Source organism: Talpa occidentalis, unplaced genomic scaffold (genome assembly GCF_014898055.3).
Source record: "Talpa occidentalis isolate TD23 unplaced genomic scaffold, MPIMG_talOcc4v2.1 talOcc4.5, whole genome shotgun sequence".
Taxonomy (NCBI): domain Eukaryota; kingdom Metazoa; phylum Chordata; class Mammalia; order Eulipotyphla; family Talpidae; genus Talpa; species Talpa occidentalis.
This window is the reverse complement of record NW_023604861.1, coordinates 33,527,993-33,549,098: the sequence shown is the minus strand read 5'-3', so window position 1 is coordinate 33,549,098 and position 21,106 is coordinate 33,527,993. Positions and strand designations below refer to the sequence as shown.

General features: G+C 39.0%; 2 protein-coding genes across 11 annotated transcripts in view; one reads left to right on the top strand and one right to left on the bottom strand.

The window, feature by feature from the left end:
• Nucleotides 1-6,954, bottom strand: part of LOC129146917 (uncharacterized) — a 163,837-nt gene extending 156,883 nt beyond the window's left edge. For 5 of the 7 annotated variants that reach the window (XM_054701606.1, XM_054701605.1, XM_054701601.1 and 2 more), the window contains exons 1-2: nt 6,874-6,954; nt 2,792-2,861 (exon numbers count right to left, since the gene is read on the bottom strand). The gene's annotated coding sequence lies outside the window, so the exon portion shown is untranslated. The remainder of the gene's footprint in view (nt 1-2,791; nt 2,862-6,873) is intronic. The other 2 variants (XM_054701603.1, XM_054701604.1) reach the window with 1 other exon arrangement.
• The window catches only part of TDRD3 (tudor domain containing 3), a 132,619-nt gene continuing 118,228 nt past the window's right edge, over nt 6,716-21,106 (top strand). For 3 of the 4 annotated variants that reach the window (XM_054701596.1, XM_054701598.1, XM_054701599.1), the window contains exon 1: nt 6,835-6,915. In XM_054701596.1, coding sequence (XP_054557571.1) covers nt 6,875-6,915 — 41 coding nt within the window. In that variant the 5' untranslated portion in view covers nt 6,835-6,874. Of the gene's footprint in view, nt 6,916-21,106 lie in introns of all 4 variants that reach the window. The other variant, XM_037528970.2, reaches the window with a different exon arrangement.

Sequence of the window (21,106 nt, the reverse complement as noted above, 5' to 3'; positions counted from 1 at the left end):
TTCATAGGTTGCATCTTAACGCCTTGCGCCACCAGGGAGGCCCTAGTCTCAGAATCTTAACCTCTCTTTTTTCACTTCCAAATTGTATTATGCCACCCCAAATCCAGGGTAGCTTTATGAGGTTATAAAAATCATGAAAGTGGGCCTCCCTGGTGGCGCAAGGGGTTAAGCACCACTCTATGAAGCAGTCTTCAGTCTCTGCAGCAAGAGTTCGATCCCCGACCAGCCAGGGAACAAGCCACAAGGCGCAGCACACCTCTCTTGCCTCACCTGCTGCTTCCCTCTGCAGTGTATTTCAGTCAGTCCACCTGTTCCCCACTCTGTCTCTGGTGAATCCTCTCACCCCCACCCCCGCACCTCTGGTCTGTACTCCAGTTGTTGTATGCATAAATAAACAAATCTTTAAAAAAAGTCACAAATGTGCAGTTGGAAAGTAATGTGCAAATGGACTGGGTTGAGTAGAAAGTGGAAGATGGGAAACTTGCTATCAGTTTAGGTGTAAACCCCTATTGCTATTAACCAACTATGCCTATTTGGGCCTTAATTTCCTCATCTACAAAATGGGGGTTTTACACACACGTGCACATACACACACACACAAAATCCCTAAGATTTATAGATTTTAATAAGTTTGTAGATTTTAATAATACATAGTTTACAGAAAAAGGTGTGTAGCCCATTGTAAGAACTCCCATTCCCTCAGTCATAAGAGACTTATGAGCGAAGTTAAAAAAAAAATAAACGCCCTTACAGGTTAGAGCCCATCTGTCCAACACCTCTGGTAGTGTCTGTTCACACGATTCTCTTCTGTGTAAGCTGACCTATGTGTGAGGGTTTTCCCAAGAAGAGGAGCACAGGTGTTAACTGGATAGCTATGAATAAAGGTCTGAAGAGGGAACTGCATGTTAGGTTGGGTGTTGGTGGCAAGCTTTGAAGATAATAAGTGATTTGTAAAATATCTGGATCATGGTCAAATTTCATGTACATAAATTTTGTGGATACAAAATACATATGGTGTCCGTCTCAAATAGCTTCAAGGTAAGTTCTATACCGCTAAGGAATTTGGCAAAACTTAGTACTTAAGAAACATTTTGAGAAATGACTAAAATATATGCAGCTTAATTTGTGATGTGGAAGCAAAACAGGCAAGCTCCTCTTGTACATACTTGTGAAATTTATACATGTAAAGTTTTTGGAAAGTAAAAAACAGTGATTTTTATTTAAATAAAACTGATTATGGAAAATTTGAAATGTCTCCAGAAGATACATTAAACTGTGATGATTCATTTTATAAGCGGATACAGTAGCATTCTTCTAAATTATAGCTTCTTTGCGTAATTTAAAACACAATACATAATAAAAATTTGATTTATATACATGTAGGAGTATAGGGTCTCCCTAGTGGCGCAAGGGGTTAAGCACAGCACTGTGAAGCTATCCGCAGCCTCTGCAGCACGAGCTCTATCTCCAACCAGGGAGCTACCCACTGCCTCACCTGCTTCTCTCCTCAGCAGTGTATTTCAGTCAGTACACTGTTGAGGGGAGCAGTGGGCACGGCAGGAGAGGTCTGTGCGCCATGTGGGACCCTCGCTGGTGGCAGGGGATTGAAAAGGCACTGCAGCGGCTGAGGGCAGCTTCTCAGCCCAGCGCTCAAATGCTGAGCCACCAGGGAGGCCCCACTCTGCCATATTTTTGACGGTTCTGAATATGTTCTATAAAAGTCATACATGCCAATTTTGGAAAATACAGATGGATATAGATAGGATATAAAATCCGCCTCCTATAACCACTAGAGACTTACACTAGTAACATTTATGTTTTCTGAATCTTTTTCTTCACTTAGAATTCATTTTGCTGTGTTTGTCAATTATACTCATATACTGTTATATATTGTAGTAGTTAACAAAACCACAGTGATTACCTTTAATATTTAACATGTTACCATGTCATGAGTATATTTGCTGAGTCTATGTTTAACCTTTTGAGGAAAGCCAAACTATTTTTCAAAGTGTCACATGATTTTACATTCCCTTTGGCAATAACAGTTCCAAATTTCTCCATATCCTTACAAACACTGTTATTGTCCATCTTAATTTTTTAAATATAGTCATTCTAGTGTATATCAAGTACCTCATTGTGCTTTTGATTTTTATTTCCCTAATCATTAATGATATTGAGCAGCAGCTTTTCATTTACTTATTGGCCATTGTATGTCTTCTTTGGAAAAATGTTCCAATGCTTTGCCCATATTGTAACAAAGATGTATTTTTATATTTTTGAATTGTAAGAGTTCTTTATATATTCTATATGCTGCTATTTTCTCCCATTCTGTAGATTGTCTTTTCATTGTCCTTCGAAACCAAAAGATTTAAATTTGAATGAAGTACATTTCATTTAAATTTTTTTTGTTCTGTGTTTCCTGTTCTTTGGATGTCATATTTATCACCTAACCCAAGGTCATAAATATTTGCCTCTATTTTTCTTCTAGGAGTTTTGTAGTTTTAGCTCTTATATTTATATATATTATTGATTTTGAGTATGATGTAGATATTCAGCTGTTCTAGCACTGTTTGTTGAAAAGATTCTTTTCTCTTTCTTAAAACTAAAAATATTTTTGCCTGTTTCCATGCTTCTAACATTTACTGATGAGTTCAGCAGTTCTTCAGGGCTCTCTGGCACAGGCTCGTCTAAGTTATTAACAAGTCATTTTATTATTTCCCTGGGATACAGTTGAATTAAGGTCAAAGATTTTTATGTATCTCAATGGGGCTAGGTAATTTAAAAACCTCACCTTTTATTATGTTTTCTATTCCTTTTATCCATATTCTTCTATCCTTTTTCAGTCTGAGAAAGTCCCTTCACTGCAATGATATGGGCAAAACGGTGAATAAATTCTCAGTCTCTCTTCTGTTAATTCACACCAAGACTCCAAATAAATTTATTTATTTATTTAAATAGAGGCATGTTTTATTTGTTTGTTTGTTTGTTTATACAAGCACTGGGTACAGTCAGAAGCGCGGGAGGGTGACACTATCTATATAAACATAATTCCAATTTGACATTTTGATATGAAAGAAATGAGTATAATCCATCCTTTTTCCCTTAAGTTTTTTAAACTTAGAGAAAAATTTAAAAACATATATATATATATATATATATGGGAAATCCAGATTCTCCTATTTCAGTCACACATTTTTAACATTCTGACACATTACCATCTCTTTCACATACGTGTATACGTAATTTGAAAATAAGTTATAAATATCACAACTCTTCAGTTATAAGCACTTGGCACATAATTCCTAAAGTTAAGGACAAAATCATTATTGAAGAAAACTATAGCTCCATTATACTATCCAATATTTAGTCTCTTAAAATTTGTACATTTTGCCTCAAAGTCCCTTCCCCTTCTTCTTTTTATAAGATCAGGATTATATCTTGAGTTTAATTTGGAAAAAAATTTTTTTTATGTTTCATAGGTTCATTTGAACAGTCTAGGCCAAGTTTCCTGTAGAATACACCACATTCTGGATTTATTTGTCTGTTTTCTCATATTTTACTTGTTCCAACATAGCCTAGATAGCTCAGTTATTGCACTGGAGATATTTTATATCAGATATTTGTAATGAGGTGGCTATCAGGAGCTTTGTAGGATGTTTAACAACATCACCCTCCCCACTAGGTTGTGACAACCAAAAATGTCTCAGATGACAAAAGTGCCCAGGGGGAGTGGATAAAAGGGACCATGGACTGCTTGAGAACCCCTGTCTAGAAAACTGCTTAAACTGTATAAATTATATAAGTATTTCTAATTGCATTACATCAATGAACACATAAGATTGTTCCATGATTAATGATTCTAAGTTTTGGTCACTTGTATAAGGCAGTTTGAAACTGAGACCATGTGAAAATCTTGTACTCTACAAGCTTTCCTGCAAGGTTTTTAGAATCCTCTGATCTGCATGATTCAGTTGTGATCTATTTGGTAAATGGTGATTTTCTAGCATTATATTTTCTACATATATTCTCTAGTATTTCTCTGATAGAAGAGTTTTCATCCTTTCTTCTTTTACTTATTTTGTGGCATTTTTAAATTTTTTTAAATTTTATATATTTTTTACATCATTTTTCATTTTTGAACAATGTATGCATTTTCATCTTGTTTTGTGGCATTTTAAGCTCAAGCATATTCTTTATCCGTTTTCTTTTTTACTCAACTAATATTTATATATTGTTTCAAATTTCTCAGGTGGAAACCCTCAACCCATTATTCAAAGCATTTCCAAAAGTAATGGACTGTAGTATTTTGTGGTGTGTAAGTAACATGCAGTGGTAAATTCTTGTTGGATTACAATGCATATAAAAACAATTATGTAAAAGCTTCCCATGTGAGCCAGTGAAGAGTTCTGATGATTGAGACAACATATCACTTTAATGGTTAACAAGTCAGCATGCAAAGTTACCCTAAGTGCAAAATGATTTGACAACCATTAAAAAATTGCTAGCAGTTAAGTTTTGAGTTCCCTTTACCTTCAGAATGGTAAATCCTTCCCTGACTCCTGGAAATGACTGGTACCTACTAATTGAAGTATTTTTGTGGCTTATGTATAGGGCTATGCGCATTCTGTGCACCACTGCACACTGTAGGGACCAGGCTGAAGGTAACTGTGTTCTAAAGTACTTAACACTGATACCGGAATTGTCAGGCCTAGTCGCCCAGCCAGGAATGGATCCCAGGCTGCAGGGGCAGCGCTGAGTCCCAGCCACTAGACCCCCATAGGTTGGTGTCTCCCGAAGCCGCAGCAGGAACTTCGCAGACACTCAGGCAAGCAAGCGAGAAGAGGCAGGTTTGTTTAGAGAAAGAAAAAGTTCATTGAGGAGAAAAAGAACAGAAATAAAATGGGACTCCCAGGCCAGGGAACCAGGCCTGGGAGGGGCAAGGAAGCCAAAGTGGAGTCGTGTCTCAGGGAATATATACCTTCTTTCCCTCATTATTCTAAAGCTCCACCAGTCTCTTTGTGATTGGTTAGTTCTCGTCTGTCTCACTTAATTTGCTACTGAGTGGGGGATCTTCACATTCCTTATCTAACAGGTCTGTCTTTCCCCATTTGTTGCATCTTTATCTTTATGGCCCAGTCCTCTGGATGGGCATCCCTGCATTGAAGTTAAACAACTGCCCTTCTAAGTTGTCCATAAATTAAACCACTCTCCCATTTCTCCAATCTCTGCCTCCCCTTACCACCTGAAGGAAAACAGGACCAGCGTTAACAATGTTGTCCTTGGTCCTGAGATGTTTGTTTTTCCTAGTGGAATTGGTTTCATTTCCTTGGTTGTCCTTATCTCCGAAGCCTCCCTAAATTCTTCAGAGGTCCCCTCCTGCACTGTCCCTAAAACTGCATAATTCCTAGCTTGCCCTGTGTCTCAACACCATCTCTCACTGGAATGAGTATGTAAGCAATGTGCTTGGAAACATTTCAATAGCATTCGTTAGGCAAAGCATCGCAATGTTAGAATCATGACTTTGGGAAGTTCAAACATAGTTTACTTAAAATGAGGGAAAAACTTGTATTAAGGAATTTTAGCGCTCCCTAAAGCAATTATCCCCTAACTGACCCTTTGCTCCCCAGTTTCAGAAGCGGCTCCGCCCAGTCCCACGGTCTCCGATTAATTTTGTAACTACGGTTTCACATAAAGCAGCTGCGGTTAAGAGTTTAACTTGGGGCTCTCCCTGGTATCGGGCCATTGCTGCCTCAGCCACTCAGAAACGTCCCCGCCCCGGGCAGCCGCAGAAGTGACGGCGCGAGGAGGGCGGAGCAAACTTTTAGCTTCCGCCTGCTCCTCTCCGATTGGCGAGTGCGAGTCTCGCTCGTCCAATCGCGCTGGAGCGTGCTCCGCGCCGCCGCCGCGCATGCGCACGCGGGGGCCCGCCCCAGCGCTTCAGCTCTCAGGGGAGCTGGAGAAGGGCACCGGCGCGGGGCGCTGGGAGCCAGGCCTCGGGGGTGCCGCTGCCAGCGTCACCGGCCGGCCCTGGCACACGGCCGGGCTCAGCGGCCGAGCCAAGAGTAAAAAAACACGCGCTGACACCACTACACGTTTCCCTCTGTTCCCAAGTGCAGGTTTTCTTGGGCTGAAATTCACTTTTATTGCGGTGCTCGACCTGGCCAGTTCGGTCTGAGGAAACCGAGGCAACAATCCCACTCCATTGTTTGCTCCCGGCAGGTGAAAAAAGAGGTTTCCAGAGCAAGTCTTTCCAAGAAAGTAAACTTTTCCCCTCTGCGGCGCAGGCAGGGGGCACGTCCCAGTTTCGGGGCGCGCACGACGTGCGGCCTAACCGGCGAGGGCCCTCATGGCCGCGCCCCCGCCCCCGTACCCACCCATCCGCCTCAACTCCGGCGCTACCTCGCCCTTTCTGAGGCGACTGCCCGTCGGCGCCGACACGCGGCGCACGTCACTTTCGGCTCCACAAAGAGCCTCCCCACCCTTTCCCGGGGTGTGCAACTCGTAAAAGTGACCCCCCCCCCAGACCAGCACACCATGGCGGGGCACGGTCTTCGCGGTCTCGGCTAAGAACCTGACCCTCGACCCCCCGCGCCTCTGGCCGGCCCCGGCGGGTCGCCGCCTCCGGCGCGCCGCAGCCCCCGGCCCCACGCCGGGCGGCCCCCGCGGCCCCTCGGAAAACGCGGAGAGCGGAACCGGCACGCGGAAGCGCGGGCCGCACTGAGCATGCCCAGTTGCAGAGCCGACCAGAGGAGTTTTTTTTCTTTTCTTTTCTTTCTTTTTTTTTCTTTTTCTTTTTTTTTCGGTCTCAAGTAGGAGGCCTCCCCCAGCCCCCACCCCGGCCCCCCACCGCCCCCCTCCGGCTTAAGCAGCTACCATGGCTGAGGTCCCCAGCGCAGCGTTGTCCCAGGCGGGTTGGTAAGTGGCGAGTCCTGCCGGCCGCCCGGCCGCCGGCGCGGGCCGGGCCCCCAGGCAGGCTGGAGTCGGGGGCGGTGGGGTGCGTGTCGGGGTAGGCGGAGGCCGCCGCCCGCCCCCGGCCTCTCCCCGGGCCCTCGGGCGGGCTCCGCCCCCGGCGCCACGCGGAGCGGAGCGAGTCCCCCGGCTCCTCTCCGGGCGGCCGCGGCGCGGCCTGGGCCCCGGGTGGTGGGCCGGGGGCAGGCCGGGGGCCGCGGGCGGGGCAGGCCGGGGCGGGCGACGGCCCGGGCCCGAGCCCGACCACCCTGGAGGACCCGCGGGGCTGTCCGCGCTGCTCCCGGATGTTTGCTGCGGCGGGACGAGGGTGGCGAGGGCTGGAGAAGCAAGTGCGGAGGAGCGGGACGAGCGGGCCTGTGGGAAGTTGGGGACAGAGCGGGGCACGGCCGGGGCTGTCCCCCGGCCGCCGCTGCTTTCTGATTATTTTAAAGTACAGCATAGACTGGGGTGAAGCTGCCTTCTGTGGCACACACACAACTTCTGAAGCTAAGAATGACCGCTTTGTCAACTAGTGTGGGTGCTCTGTAGAACTTTCTTCCAAGGATGGCGTTGGCCTGATATTTAAAGACATTTCATGGCAAGGTTTTAGGCTCTGAAAGCACTAAAAATTATGCCAATTAAACAGTTTCTAGCACTGCGGCCTTTACTGTTTAAACATTGAGTTTAATTCAGTAACGCCTTTCCTGGCCTTCCTAGGGCCAGTCTGGGAGGAGAGGTGGGGTAGGAGCATGGAAAAGACTTGACCCTGCTCTCTGGTTGCTCGCTGATCTTAGTGCAAAGGCAATAAAAGAATAAATGCACACATCGGGGTGGTAAAGTGTACGGAGGAACAGGCGAATGTGTAACAGGGTTGAAGAGGAGAGAGTTTCCCACAGAGACTTGGACTTTAAAAGGTGGTAAGGAAAAGTCTTTGGACAGAACAGCTGGAAAAGAGACCCAGAAGTAGGAGCATGCTTGTTGTTTGTAGAACTGACACTTGATCTATATGGTACCTGGAAGTAAAAGTGACTCCAGTGAGGAATAACACGAGAAAGGTTGGGGTCAGATTCTGGAGGCTACAAGTGCCCCAGAGATGGGGGTTTGATTTTGAGAGTTAAATTTTGGATTAGTGATAGAACACCTGTGTTTTGAAGATGTTGCTCCTGATCCTACAGGTACTCCATTTTATAGGTGAGGACAAGGAGGCAGGAATTGTTAGTACTTTTCCATAAGTGACTTAGCTAGAAATTGGTGTTGGATTGTGAGCTCAGGGGCCAGTTTGCAAATCTGATGCTCATAAGTGTCATACATTATTGTTCCCTACAGTTTTTGTATGGAACACCATACAAAGTTAAAAACTCAGTGTTTAAAAACTCAGTTTTATGTTCTTTTTGTTGGAATCTCTAAATTTCAGTATACTTTACAAGGTTGTCTTGAATAATCTTGACTCACTGTTCAATTTGAGCTTTTCCCATTATTAGATTGAGCCTCAGTTCTTTAATTAGTAATATAATTTCAGTTACAAACTTAATTTTTTACTAATTTCCAACAAGACCCTGCCTTCTTTAGAAAATCTAGTCTAATTATTTTGGTTCCAAACACATACTGAATTGTTCTTTGGATTCTAAGCTCTTTGAAGGCATGCAAAGACATTTTTCTGTATATACTTAGTGCCCACTTCTCTGTGGTTTTGCTTTCCAAGGTTTCAGTTACCTATGGGGGCTTGGAAAATGTCTGCAAAAAGATATTGAGAGGGAAAGAGAGAAAGAGAGCATATTCACATAACTTTTATTACAGTATAATGTTACAGTTGTTCTATTTTTAGGTTATTGTTGTTTATCTCTTACTGTGCCTTATATATATTAAACTTTATCATGGGTATGTATGCATGTATGTATGCATGTGCATGTATGTATGGTATATACAGGGTTTCAGGCATCCACTGGAAGTTTGGGAATGGCTCCTTCCCCCAACCCCTCCCAAAGTTGATACAGTTGAGCTTGGAAAGCTGGCCAATCAAAATTCCCTAGCTAGGGTCTCTAGGTCGAGTTCCAGGTCCTCACTGCTTTGTTATTTTTGTTCTAAATCCCTAGCAATGCTACATTGTAATGTTTGCTACTTTGTGTTGTAAATTACCTGTTACCTGTTTCTTCTACCTGACTGCTGTGTTTGTGTGGTGGTGAGTAGCAAAGCCAGGAGTTCTCTCTGGATCTGATAAGATTATCTTTCTAGGAATTTGAGAGTTTTATGTAATTCGTGATGAGTCTTGAGCAGACTGATTTTGTTCCAAAGAAGACAAGAGAATCTCCTACATTTTCAGTCTATTCACTGAGGACCTAAAAAAGAAATAGATACTAAAATACTTAAACAATATTAAATCTGTTCTATCAGCTTCACTTACTAATTTAGGGAAACATTTAGTGTTGAGTTTTTTTTATGTCAGAAAATATTCAAGGGGTACCAATATGTATATGTACCAGGGGTACCAATATGTGTAGAATGTTATTGTTTTATTATACTTCACTTCTCCTGTCTTTAGTCTTCATCAGAACCCCAGAGAAATCAATATTTTAAAATACAACTCCAACAGTAGCCATCTTGGCAAACTTGAAAGTATTTTTTTTTTTCTTAATGGCCAATAGCACTGAAAGTTTTAAGTTTTGCTGATTAGAACTTAGGAATTTTAGACTTTAGTGGCTGTGTTTAATGATCTAAATGGTATTGGACCTCTGTAATGCTTGATTATATGGATGGATTGAATTTGAATATATTTGTCTAGATACAAGATTTACTTCATTCTTTGCCTTGCTTGTTTTTCCTCTTTGGAGAGTTCCGTTAAGGGGAAATTGTATATTTCTACTAATCTTATCAACCATCTGAAACTTTAAAAATAGAAACAGAATCAGATGTGTTTTTGTTTTTGAAAAAGGTATTTTCCGGGCCTCCCCAGTAGCGCAGTGGTTGAGCGCTGGGTTGCGAAGCTGCCCACGGCCTCTGCGGCGCCGGTTCGATCCCCGGCTGCTCCCCGGCCACCGGAGGAGGGTCCCACATGGCGCGCAGACCTCTCCTGCCGCCCGCTGCTCCCCTCAGCAGTGTACTTCAGTCCTTCTGCCTGCTCTGCTCCCCGCTCTGGCTCTGGTGAATTCTCTCACCCTCCCGTGCTTCTGACTGTACCCAGTGCATGTATAAACAAAACCAAACAAACGAACAAATAAATAAATAAATAAATAAAACATGCCTCTATTAAAAAAAAAAAAAAAGAAAAAAGAAAAAGGTATTTTCCACAGAATTAGTGGTTGTATAATTTAACTCCATCAATGTACAGATGAAGAAATTGAAGCAGAGTATTAACAATTTCCTCAGCATTATAGGTAGTCCAAATGTCCAAAAAAGAGATTTAGTGCTCATTTCTACCTACCTCTGGTGACTATTTCTAATTTAAATTGTTGACCCAAAATACCACATTTAAAAAAAAAGTTGGATTAAAGCCAATTAATCTTTAAATTGGATTGAAATTAGAAATTGAATTTTGTGGCGTGTGACTTTACTTTATTCTTTAGAAAGTTAATGTTCTCATTTTAAAAATTATAGTATTGGAATCGAAGAACCTTTACCCTGCAGTGGTTCATTTAAGTGCTGATTAGGTTTATCTAAAAATCTGGATAGGTCTGTATTTTTCTGAAGTTTAAGACTGTCTGAAAAGGTAAGGCACTATATTGTGTCTTTGTCTTATCCAGCAGTTTTGAAATCAAGATGCCATAAGGTAGCATTAGAAATAGCATTTTTATTTTTCATTCTTAAAGAACGTATTTTCCTAGGAATCCCAGGTTTCTAACATCCAAGATTTAACCAGGTTTCTTTCCTGGGGTTTTGTTTTTGGTGGAGAGGTTGGGGATAGAGGGGAAAGAGAAAATAAACTTTAAAAGTCTCCTTTCTTGCCTTGTCTCCCTGATATTTCATCTTACCCTCTGGGATTATCTGATTACTGGTACCATCACCATACTAATATACTCTGAGCCAAGTATGTCAAACTCCGCTCCCATTCAGCCTTTGAACAAGAAAAATTATAGCTTATAAGTGTCTTTATCAAAATTTAGTACTAGAGAAATACCATGGGACAAATTGAAAAAATTAGAAGCATGGAAAGGTAATATGCATTATAAAGTTGTTATTGCTCTCTTTGACTTGAGGAGCTTTCTCTATTCCATACATTGCCCTGAGATCACTACACAACTTCAGTACATCTTTCTGGAATTTCTGATTTCTAAGTTTTCACCTGTTCACAGATGGAGAACTTCTTTTCACATTCCGTTAGTTAGAAGCTTCCTCCCTAAGACATTAATGATCAAGAATAAGAATTCATATTCCTGTTATGCAGTCCACCCCTGTCTGTGCCTTTCTTGTTTGTTTTCAGTTTTCCAAGACAGCTATTCCCAAGAGATTTCAGGTGAATGACTCCAGTCTTCAAATGAGAAACAAACTTTGCATCATCAATATAACTACACCTTCATATGCTACACTATTAGCAACAGTCCTTCAATAAGAGTTTATATAAAGACATCGAGTTGCCTTTTTATATTATTTCAACATAACTCTTGGTGTAGGCATATTGGTAAAGAATACTGGTACTTCTTTATAAGATTGTATATTAAGTACAGGAAGTTTTTATTATCCAGAATTATAAAATACTTTGTCTTTACCATTTTGACATGAACATACTCTTAGTACACTCTTTTGGAAAGGATCAGAATCATAAAACCCTTGTTAGATGAAACAATAATAGGTTATGCTGAAGAACTCTAGAAGAAACCAGTTGCTTTCTATCTGATTTTCAGGAGAGCTTATTGGAGAGATCTTTCTGTTTTGAAATATTTCCTATTTAATGAACAAATTTATAGCTATCTCTGTTTTATATTGTTTAATTATAAGCTTGAAAATAAGGCTTGTTGACCACCTGTCTCAAAATAGGGTACATATTGCCTGACTTCTATTGATACTGTAAACTTAAAGACTGTATTCCATTGAACTGTACAATTTTTCAGGTTTTAAGGTGCTGCTTGCAGTGATTTTTTTTTTTTGTGAATAACCTATAAATCTAGTTTCAATTGCCTATAGTCTTGAGTGCTTCAAGCATAAAGGGGGTATAAAAAGAAACTTGCTGCCTCAGCAGGTTGAAAATAATTTTCTCTCACACAGCAGCATTTGCTAAATCAAGTAAAAATTACATTCTGACACTTAACCATTAAAATATAACTCCTTTTTTGTTTTGTTTTTTACTTTTGACAAAAGAATATTGGCATTTGACATATCCTGTTACAGTTAGGTCCCATCGTATCTAGAAATTCTTATTTTTTGAAATGTGCAGGATCTGAAGTAGCTGAAGAACCCATTACCTCCAAATAATTTTTAGAAAAAATAGACTGTACATCCAGCATGCAAAAATTCTCTTGTAAAAATTGAGAAACATTTTGTGAAGTCATAGATTGAAAAAGAAAAGCAGAGAGGGAAAGCAATGTGTGACAATAATGTGAAGTGTTATCAAGTGGTAGCCAGAAAGAATACAGTGGTGTGTAGAGAAGGAGGAAAATAGTGCATTGTACTTAAGGGCTGGGCAGAGCCTACCCATACCTTAGTACTATCGTCCCTGCAGGTTTTACATGTCTGCTTGATGGGTATGAATATATGGGCCTGTGCTAGCACTTTTCACGCATATCATAGTTTTATAACCGGGAATGTATAGATAAATAGCTACTCTCATCTCATTATACTGCTACTGAAGTTATTCTGTCTTTACAACAATAAGTCATAATGCAAAGAAATATGTAACCCTTTATAGTAATGTATGTACTGAAATATACATAGTAAATTTTTATGCTTCATACACAAGGCATTGTGTTTATTGTTGGGTGTAATTTATTTTTATTTATTTTTTTAAGATTTATTTATTTATGCAAACAAGAGCTAGGGTACAGGCCAGAGGTGTGAGGGATGAGAGGGGGGAGCAGAACAGGTGGGTTTACTGAAATACACTGCTGAGGGAAGCAATGGGCAAGACAGGAGAGGTCTGCTGTGCCATGTGGTTCACTTCCCTGGCTGGGTATTGAACTTGTGCTGCAGTGGCTGTGGATAGCTTCATAGTGCTGAGTATAAACCCTTTGCGCCACCAGGGAGGCCCCTGTTGGGTGTCATTTAAAATTAGAATTTAAATATTATACATTGGCATTTCACTTATAGGGTGTTTTTGAAAGTGATTAACACAGATATGGGAAATCTGCAAGATTTTCTAAAATTAACAATGTATAAAAAAATAATTGTGTATGCCACCTCAGGAAAAAAACATGGCAGATTAATGTACCTGTTCGCAGATAATTATTGAACCTCTTGTGGTAGCTTCTTTTTTTTTTTTTTAAACACAATTAGATGTAGTCTTATGAGCAGAAAGCCATCAATTACATATTGAAACATACTGTATCTGCCAAACATACTAGAGATGAGAAGGGACATGGTTCTATAAGAGCTTGTAAAAGAAATTTGGTTTCTTCACGGTGACCAGACAATGCTTCATTGAGATGTGGAGGATGAGTGGGAATTAGAAGAACTAAGTAAGGGAAAAGCAGCATAAGCAAATTTAATATGGCTATTGGGGGCATGATGAGTACAGGAGAGGAAGGAATGATGGACCAAGATGGATGGAGGACAAGACAGAGGGGCATTGTAATCAGATGGGGCTAGAGGCACTTAGGCGTTAGATCATATAGCTCAGGCCTTGTAGGTCAGGGTATGTTTTGTTTTTAGTCTAATGGCAAGATAAATCACTTGAGAAATTTTATCAGGATGGGAGGTTGAAAGTAGAGATGATGCCATAGTTAAGTTTTGAGGTATATTTGCTTTGAAGAAACTGGATTGGAGTTAGGCAGGAATAGGAGGGTTGGAGTGATGGTAATGGTGGAGATGGAGAGCAGTAGACTGATTTGAGAGATATTTAGGAGGTAAATAGACAGAAGGTTTCCCCACCCTCTTCCCCCTTTGGGAAATACTTTCTGTTTTTCAGAACTTTTTTGATGATTGGATGTGGAATGGGTGTGAAGATTTCAAGAGGTTGATTTCTAGGTGCCTGGCTTGAATGTACACCAAAACTGATCATAGTAAGTTAAATAGAAACTATTAGAAGAGGACCACATTAATGAGGGGTGCATCATGAATTGAAGTTGAACAGTATTTGAGTGTGAGGTACCTTTGAGTCATTTAAAATAATGCCAGTTAGGTATTAGGAACTACTAATCTTGCACTCAGAAGACAAGTCTGAATTATAAAAATCTATAAAAGACTGGGGTGTAAGTTTTGAAATCTCTCGGAATACAGGTGATGACTGAATCAGTACATGGATCAGATATTCTAAGTGAGGACTTTACCAACACTGGCCATTTATAGCTACTGAATACTTGAACTGTGTCTAGTCCAAAATCAGATATGTCATAAATGTAAAACTATATTCCAAGTTTGAAATACAAGAATGCAAATAACTCATTAACTTATGTTGTTTGCATATTAAAATATTTTCAATATATTGTGTTAAAACATTAATTTTCCTGATTTCTTTTAAAAAAATGTGACTACTAGAAAATTTAAAATACATGACTTGTGTTATATTTCTGTTAGGCAGTACTGATCTATGACCTAAACATCAAGTCAAATAAAAAGAGGCTAGGTTTAAGCACTGAGGAAATTCAGCATTTTATTTTATTTTAAGCACTATTATGTTTATTTTACAATTTTTTTTTATTTTTTACATCGTTGTTCATTTTTATACAATATTTACTTCCCCCACCCCCTCAGGTGTAGTCCCCATAGTTTCCTTCATCCGTGCATCCATGCATCATCACCTCAGTCCCCTGTGCGCCTCCTTCCCTCCTTCTGTTGCCTCTCCCTCCTCCTCCCCTGCAATATGTCTTTGATTTATAGTTGTTCATTTTTGCTTTGTTGTGTATTGTACTGTTATTATTTTTTTACACTGATATCTTATTTGGTTCCCCTATATTCCTGCTATAAGTGAAACCATCTAATATTTTTCTTTTTCCTTCTGGCTTATTTCATTGAGCATAATTCCTTCTAGTTCCATCCATGTTGCTGTGAATGGCATGAGTTTATCTTTTTTGATTGCTGAATAATATTCCATTGTGTATATATGCAACATCTTTTTGATCCAGTCATCTATTTTTGGCCAACAGGCATATGAAAAAATGTTCAACATCCCTTATAATCAGGGAAATGAAAATTAAAACCACATTTGAGATATCACCTTACACCAGTAAGAATGGCACATGTCAAAAAACAAGCAACAACAAATGTTGGCGAGGATGTGGTGAAAAAGGAACTCTCCTTCGTACATTGCTGGTGGGAGTGCGGACTGGTCCAACCACTATGGAAAGCTGTCTGGAGATTCCTCAGTCTACTAAAAATGGAGCTACCATACGACCTGGCAGTCCCATTCCTAGGGATCTACCCAAAGGACACAAAACATTGATTCAAAAGAACAACTGTACCTCTATGTTTATTGCAGCATTATTTATAATAGGTAAAACCTGGAAACAACCCAAATGCCAGAAATTCAGCATTTTAGAGCAGAATTAGCCTTTAAGGAGCTGTCAGAGAGGGAGAAAAGCATTGTAATGCATTATGAATCATTAACTATTTTAAGAAGAAAAACTGGAAATGTTTTTAAGAGTTCTGTGACAAAATTTGATCAGATCAGTATTAGTTTATTGACTTGCTGATATTAGAGACTCGGAGCAATTCTAAAACAGTCTTTATAAATTTGGTTACCTACAGATCATTTCATTTAATTCTCCAAAAGTCCCCCCACCCAACTCCTCTACTATAAAATGCAAATAAAATTCGGTTATAGCTTTCTAGAAGACGTGAATATTATGTGAAGATGTTAAGTTCCTAAGTAGAACCTTGAGAATTTTGAAAATTAATAAAAGTGGACTTTTTAAAATAATGTGAGACATTAAATATAAATATTTATGGGGAAAATTGGTTAATTAAGCCAACATTTTATAATTGATTTTGGAATTGATTCAGTTCAAATTTTATTGTGAGAGAGAATGAGGGACATATGTAAGTTTAAGTGCCCAGAAAATTGATAGGTAATTATGATAAAGTTAATGAAATAGTCCTACCTTTTGTCATAAAAAAATTTTAATTTTAGACCTAGAGAAATAAATAACTATTTGACTTCTCTAGTTAAACTGGCTTGATTGTTTTATAAGCTTCTGCAAGGCAAGGATCAAGTCTTGCTTCTGTAGTATTCCTAACATTTAGCAGAATGCAAAGTACACAATAGAAACTCAAGCACTTGTGGATTGAATGCTAGTGTCACCCTAAATAGTTTTGGTGTCTTTCATTATATTGTTTTAGTGTTCCTAAGGAAGAGGAAATTTTTTTTTATAAAGATTTATTTATTTATACAAGCACTGGGTACAGTCAGAGTGCGGCAGGGTGAGAGAATTCACCAGAGCCAGAGCGGGCAACAGAACAGGCAGAGTGACGAAATACACTGCTGAGGGGAGCAACGGGTGCGGCAGGAGAGGTCTGTCGTGCCATGTGGGACCCTTGCCAGTGGCCAGGAATGGAACTGGGGCTGCAGAGGCTGTGGGCAGCTTCGCAGCCCAGTCTGCGCCACCAGGGGAGGCCCAAGAGGAAAATTTTTTAAGCTTTTTTGTAGAGTACAAAATTGTCATTTCTGAAATGAATGTTGTGAAAAAATCCTGTTGAAAGAAAAATGTTACAGAAATGCAGAAAATGATCTATTACACATTTTTCTGTATTCATTGATGTTTACTTCAAACTGAATACAAAACATACACTTAGAAGTATGTGTTTAGGGCCTCCCCTGGTGGCGCAGGTGGTTGAGCGCTGCGCTGTGAAGCTGTCCACAACCTCTGCAGAGCCTGTTCAATTCCGGCCGGCCAGCGAGGGTCCCACATGGCGAGCAGACCTCTTCTGTCGTGCCCGCTGCTCCCCTCAGCAGTGTATTTCGTCAGTCTGCCTTTTCTGTTCCCTGCTCTGTCTCTGGTGAATCCTCTCACCCTCCCGCACATCTGACCTGTACCCAGGTTCTTGTATAAATAAATAAATAAATAAATAAATCTTTAAGAAGTATGTGTTTAGTTAGATGCAAATATTGAAATATCTTGTAATTTCTTTGCTTGGGACTGCCAGCTGTTTTTGAAGGGACTCTGAAGTATTCTTTCAAAGAAAGCATTGTTAAGTAGAAACTATTTTCAAAAGTTGTTAGTGTTTTTCTTAGGTCCTAATTATTTTGTGAAGTATGCTACAAATCTGTACTTTTCTTTTTGGTATTTCAGAATTGCTTGTTAGCTAAGTGTCCATGGTTAGAAAGGGGTTTAGGAAGACAAAATTGTAATTCATTGTAGGGCATTTTATGACGTAAAGAAGTGGGCACTTTGCAGTTTTTGGTGTCTTTTAGTATATTGTTTTAGTGTTCCTAAGGAACATGAAACTTTTTTAAGCTTTTTGTAGAGTAGATTTTGATTTGCTATAATAAAAAAGACAGTACACTGGAGTGGTATATACTTTAAGGGGTACAAGGTAATGAGAAAGGACTTGATATTTTAAAATATTAAATATTTTTAAATGATACATGGCAGAAAGCATGGTATGCTTACTGAAGTCTGATTATCTTGAAAGGGCAACAGGGCCATAAAGTTTTTACCAGTTTATACTAATGTTAGCAAACATTTACATCGATATTATTTAAATTAAACTCTTAAGAATTGGTTGGAGAAAGACTCTCTTAATATTTAAAAAACAGCTCTGAAATGAATAACTATAAGAAAGTGAAAATCAAAATCAACAAAAAACTATGAACCAGAGACACTCTTTGGGGGTTGGGGGGTGGGGCTGGGAGAGATTGGGGTCAAAATAAGGGGGTTGCAATTGTATGGGGAATATAAAAATAAAATTTATTTTCAAAAATAAAAAACAGCTCTGTAGTAGTTGGGTTGAAAACTAGACTAATATAATGGAGACCCCCACCTTTCAAAGGTCTAAAGAATGTAAGCTTTTCCTCCCTCTGTCACAAAACAAACCAGAGTTGTGGGGAATTCTGTGCAGCCTTCTTAGGGACTCAGGTTTCTTCCATCTTGCTGCTTTGTTCACCCTTGTGAACAAGTGTGATTTTCAGCAGTTGGCATTATCTGGTAGTGAAATAGATCTCAATCTTACCACAGACCTGCTAAGTCAGCTTCTGTATTTAAACAAAATTCTTATTTTCAAAGAATTAGTTTTACATTTACCTGAAAGGGATTGCTGTTCTTTTTGAAATAATGTCTAAGTCACTGATTCTCCAGATGTCTGCAGGTTTTTAAATTTTCAATTTTTAATATAGCAATGCTTTTATAAACTATAAACTCTTATAGCAATGTCAGATTGTTCTAAATGTTATAAATTCTTAGGTTAGTTTCTGAAAGAGTAACGCAGAGTTTGAGGTTTGGCACTGATGTGTGGACCACAATTGAAGTAATTCTCTTACATCTGGACACATTCTGAGTTTTTCACTCAGTGGTAACACTACCACCAAATTGTGGTAAAGTTGCATGAATTGGTATGAGTGAATGAGGTGCTATGTTTTGACTTTTCATACTTTTTGGTTTAATTTACTTGCCAATATTCTTTTGCTTTAAGAAATTATATTGTTTTTAGTGCTACTATGTTTGCAAAGGACAGTGCATAACCATTTCCCTTATTACATGTTATTTTATAATACAATGCTGTATGTTATATGTATTATATTTGCTTATAAAGGGAAGTTGCAAGCCTTCTTGATTGAATTATGTTGCATACCTAGTATGGCATGGTGAAGAGTGGTCATGTTTGTTATGCGATAATAGCTTTTTTAATGTATTTTGGAGCTTTCTTACAGTTTCGGTTATGAACTAATGTGAACTAGTTTTAGTTTAGAATTGATAGTGTGAGATTTATCAGTATTATTATCATATTAGCTAATGTTATTTGGATTATTCCTGCCTGAACATGTTGTTATAAAAAATCGGATTGAACTGTTGGTGGTTTTTTAAAATGTTTTACCTTATCACAGTAACTTTCATGTGTAAATTTAGTTGGCAATGTAGTGCTTTAAGCAAAAAGTTTATTTAAGGAATGTATGAATGTAGATTTCTGTGTATCTAAGACACATACTCTCAAATGGAAATATAAGCTAGTTTTGATTGAATGTTATTGTTAAATTCGACTTGTGTGTTGCTGTTGTAGCTTCTCTAGTATTGTCCTGCAGCATCCCTTTTTCTTCCTTTTTTGCCTATGCTCCCAGTATATAAGATCTAATGGATCGCAGGAAGTAAGGGTTGTGAAAGTGCTGCTGTGGAATGGGCTTGCATATTTGAGTCAATTTGCATTTGAAACTGAGATTAATAATTCACATGACTTTTGAATAGTTAAAATTTACATTAGAATTAATTAGTATTTGGTGAGTATAGTGTGGTGACATGCATTTGAGGAGGTAGAAACCTATTCCTCTTGATAATATACAGTGTTGTAAACCAGTGTTACCTCAATTAAAAAAAGAATTAATTAGAATTACATCACTCAACTAGATTTTTATGATGGATTACTGAGAATAGGAAAACACCACTATATACCCCTATTAACATTTAGATTTATACCTACTTCTTGAGAGTGTGGTTGTTGGTTAAGAGCATGGACTCTGACGTTCAACTCTGTTGAGCCAGGGTCAGGTCTGATACTTTCATTAATAAGACAAAATCTTGAACACATTATTTAACTGCTTGTTGCCTCAATTCTCTCATTTGTTTTATGGTGCAAATTTATGTGACAGCTACCCCATAGTATAGTATGAAGGCTAATAAGTTAATATACAAACAGTGCTTAAAGTTCTTCTCTTACACTGAGCATTAAATAAACAACTTATTTTTTTTTACTATTGAATGTTAAACCTACACCTTTTTTAATTAATTAATTAAAATTTTTTTCTTACATCACTGTAGGCCTCATAGTTCTCCTGCCTCTGTATCCCCTGTGAACCATGGCCAGATTCCCTTGGGTTCATCCCTCTCCTGTCCTGCCCCACGCACCCCCTCCTTTGCTTTATGCCTTAGTTCTGTGGTCAGCTTGCTAGTTTTGACTTTTTCTTGACCTTTTCTTTGGTTTCTTTATATTTCACATATAAGTGAGACAATTTGGTATTTATCTTTTTCCTTCTGACTATTTTCAGCTAGCATGATCCCCTCCATATCCATCCATTTTGCTGCAAATGGCATGAGTTTTTCTGTTTTGATCACTGAGTAATATTCCATTGTATAAATATACCTCACCTTTTTGGTCCATTGGTCTATTTTGGGACATTTGGGTTGTTTCCATATTTTGGCTATTGTAAATAGTGCTGCAATAAAGTAAACATAGGAATGCAGGTTTCCTTTCAAATTAGTGTTTTTGTGTCCTTTGGGTAGATTCTTAGGTGTAGATTCTCTGGATCATACAGTTGATCCCTTTTTAGTGTTCACATTCCCATCAGCAGTTGTGGGAGGGTTCCTTTATCTCCACATCCTCTCCAGCCTTTGTTGTTTAAACCGGGCCCCTTTAACTTATTGTTGCCAGTAAGTAAATTCATGTGATTTTTGCATATGTGGATTTCTGATATTGTATCACTTTTGGAAAAAGTTGATTTCCTTTATTTAGAATACCTTATATAGTCTCTGAGTTACTTTGATAAAAACAAGATCTTTCTAGCCTAGGGATTTTGAATCTCATCATAAAGTTTATCTTACTTTTTGGTAATCTCATAGATATAAGGATCTCAAGTAAATGATGAAATGGTGTATAGGTAGACAGAACATTTATTTCTTGTCACATGTTATTTTACTTGTATAGGAAGAATAGAAAGAAATTTGAGAGTGGAAAGTCAATGTTAATTTTCTTAGTATGGATGTGAATTTAGTAAGTCTTAGAAGCTGAAGACAGGTATTTTCACATTCTTATTTACATGTGGTATTATTATTAAACATTTGCCTTTTGTTTTTGTAAATAAGGAATTCGCTTAAGAAGTAGTGGCTATGCTCAAAAATTAAATGTTTGGAATGAATTATATAACATGTAAATC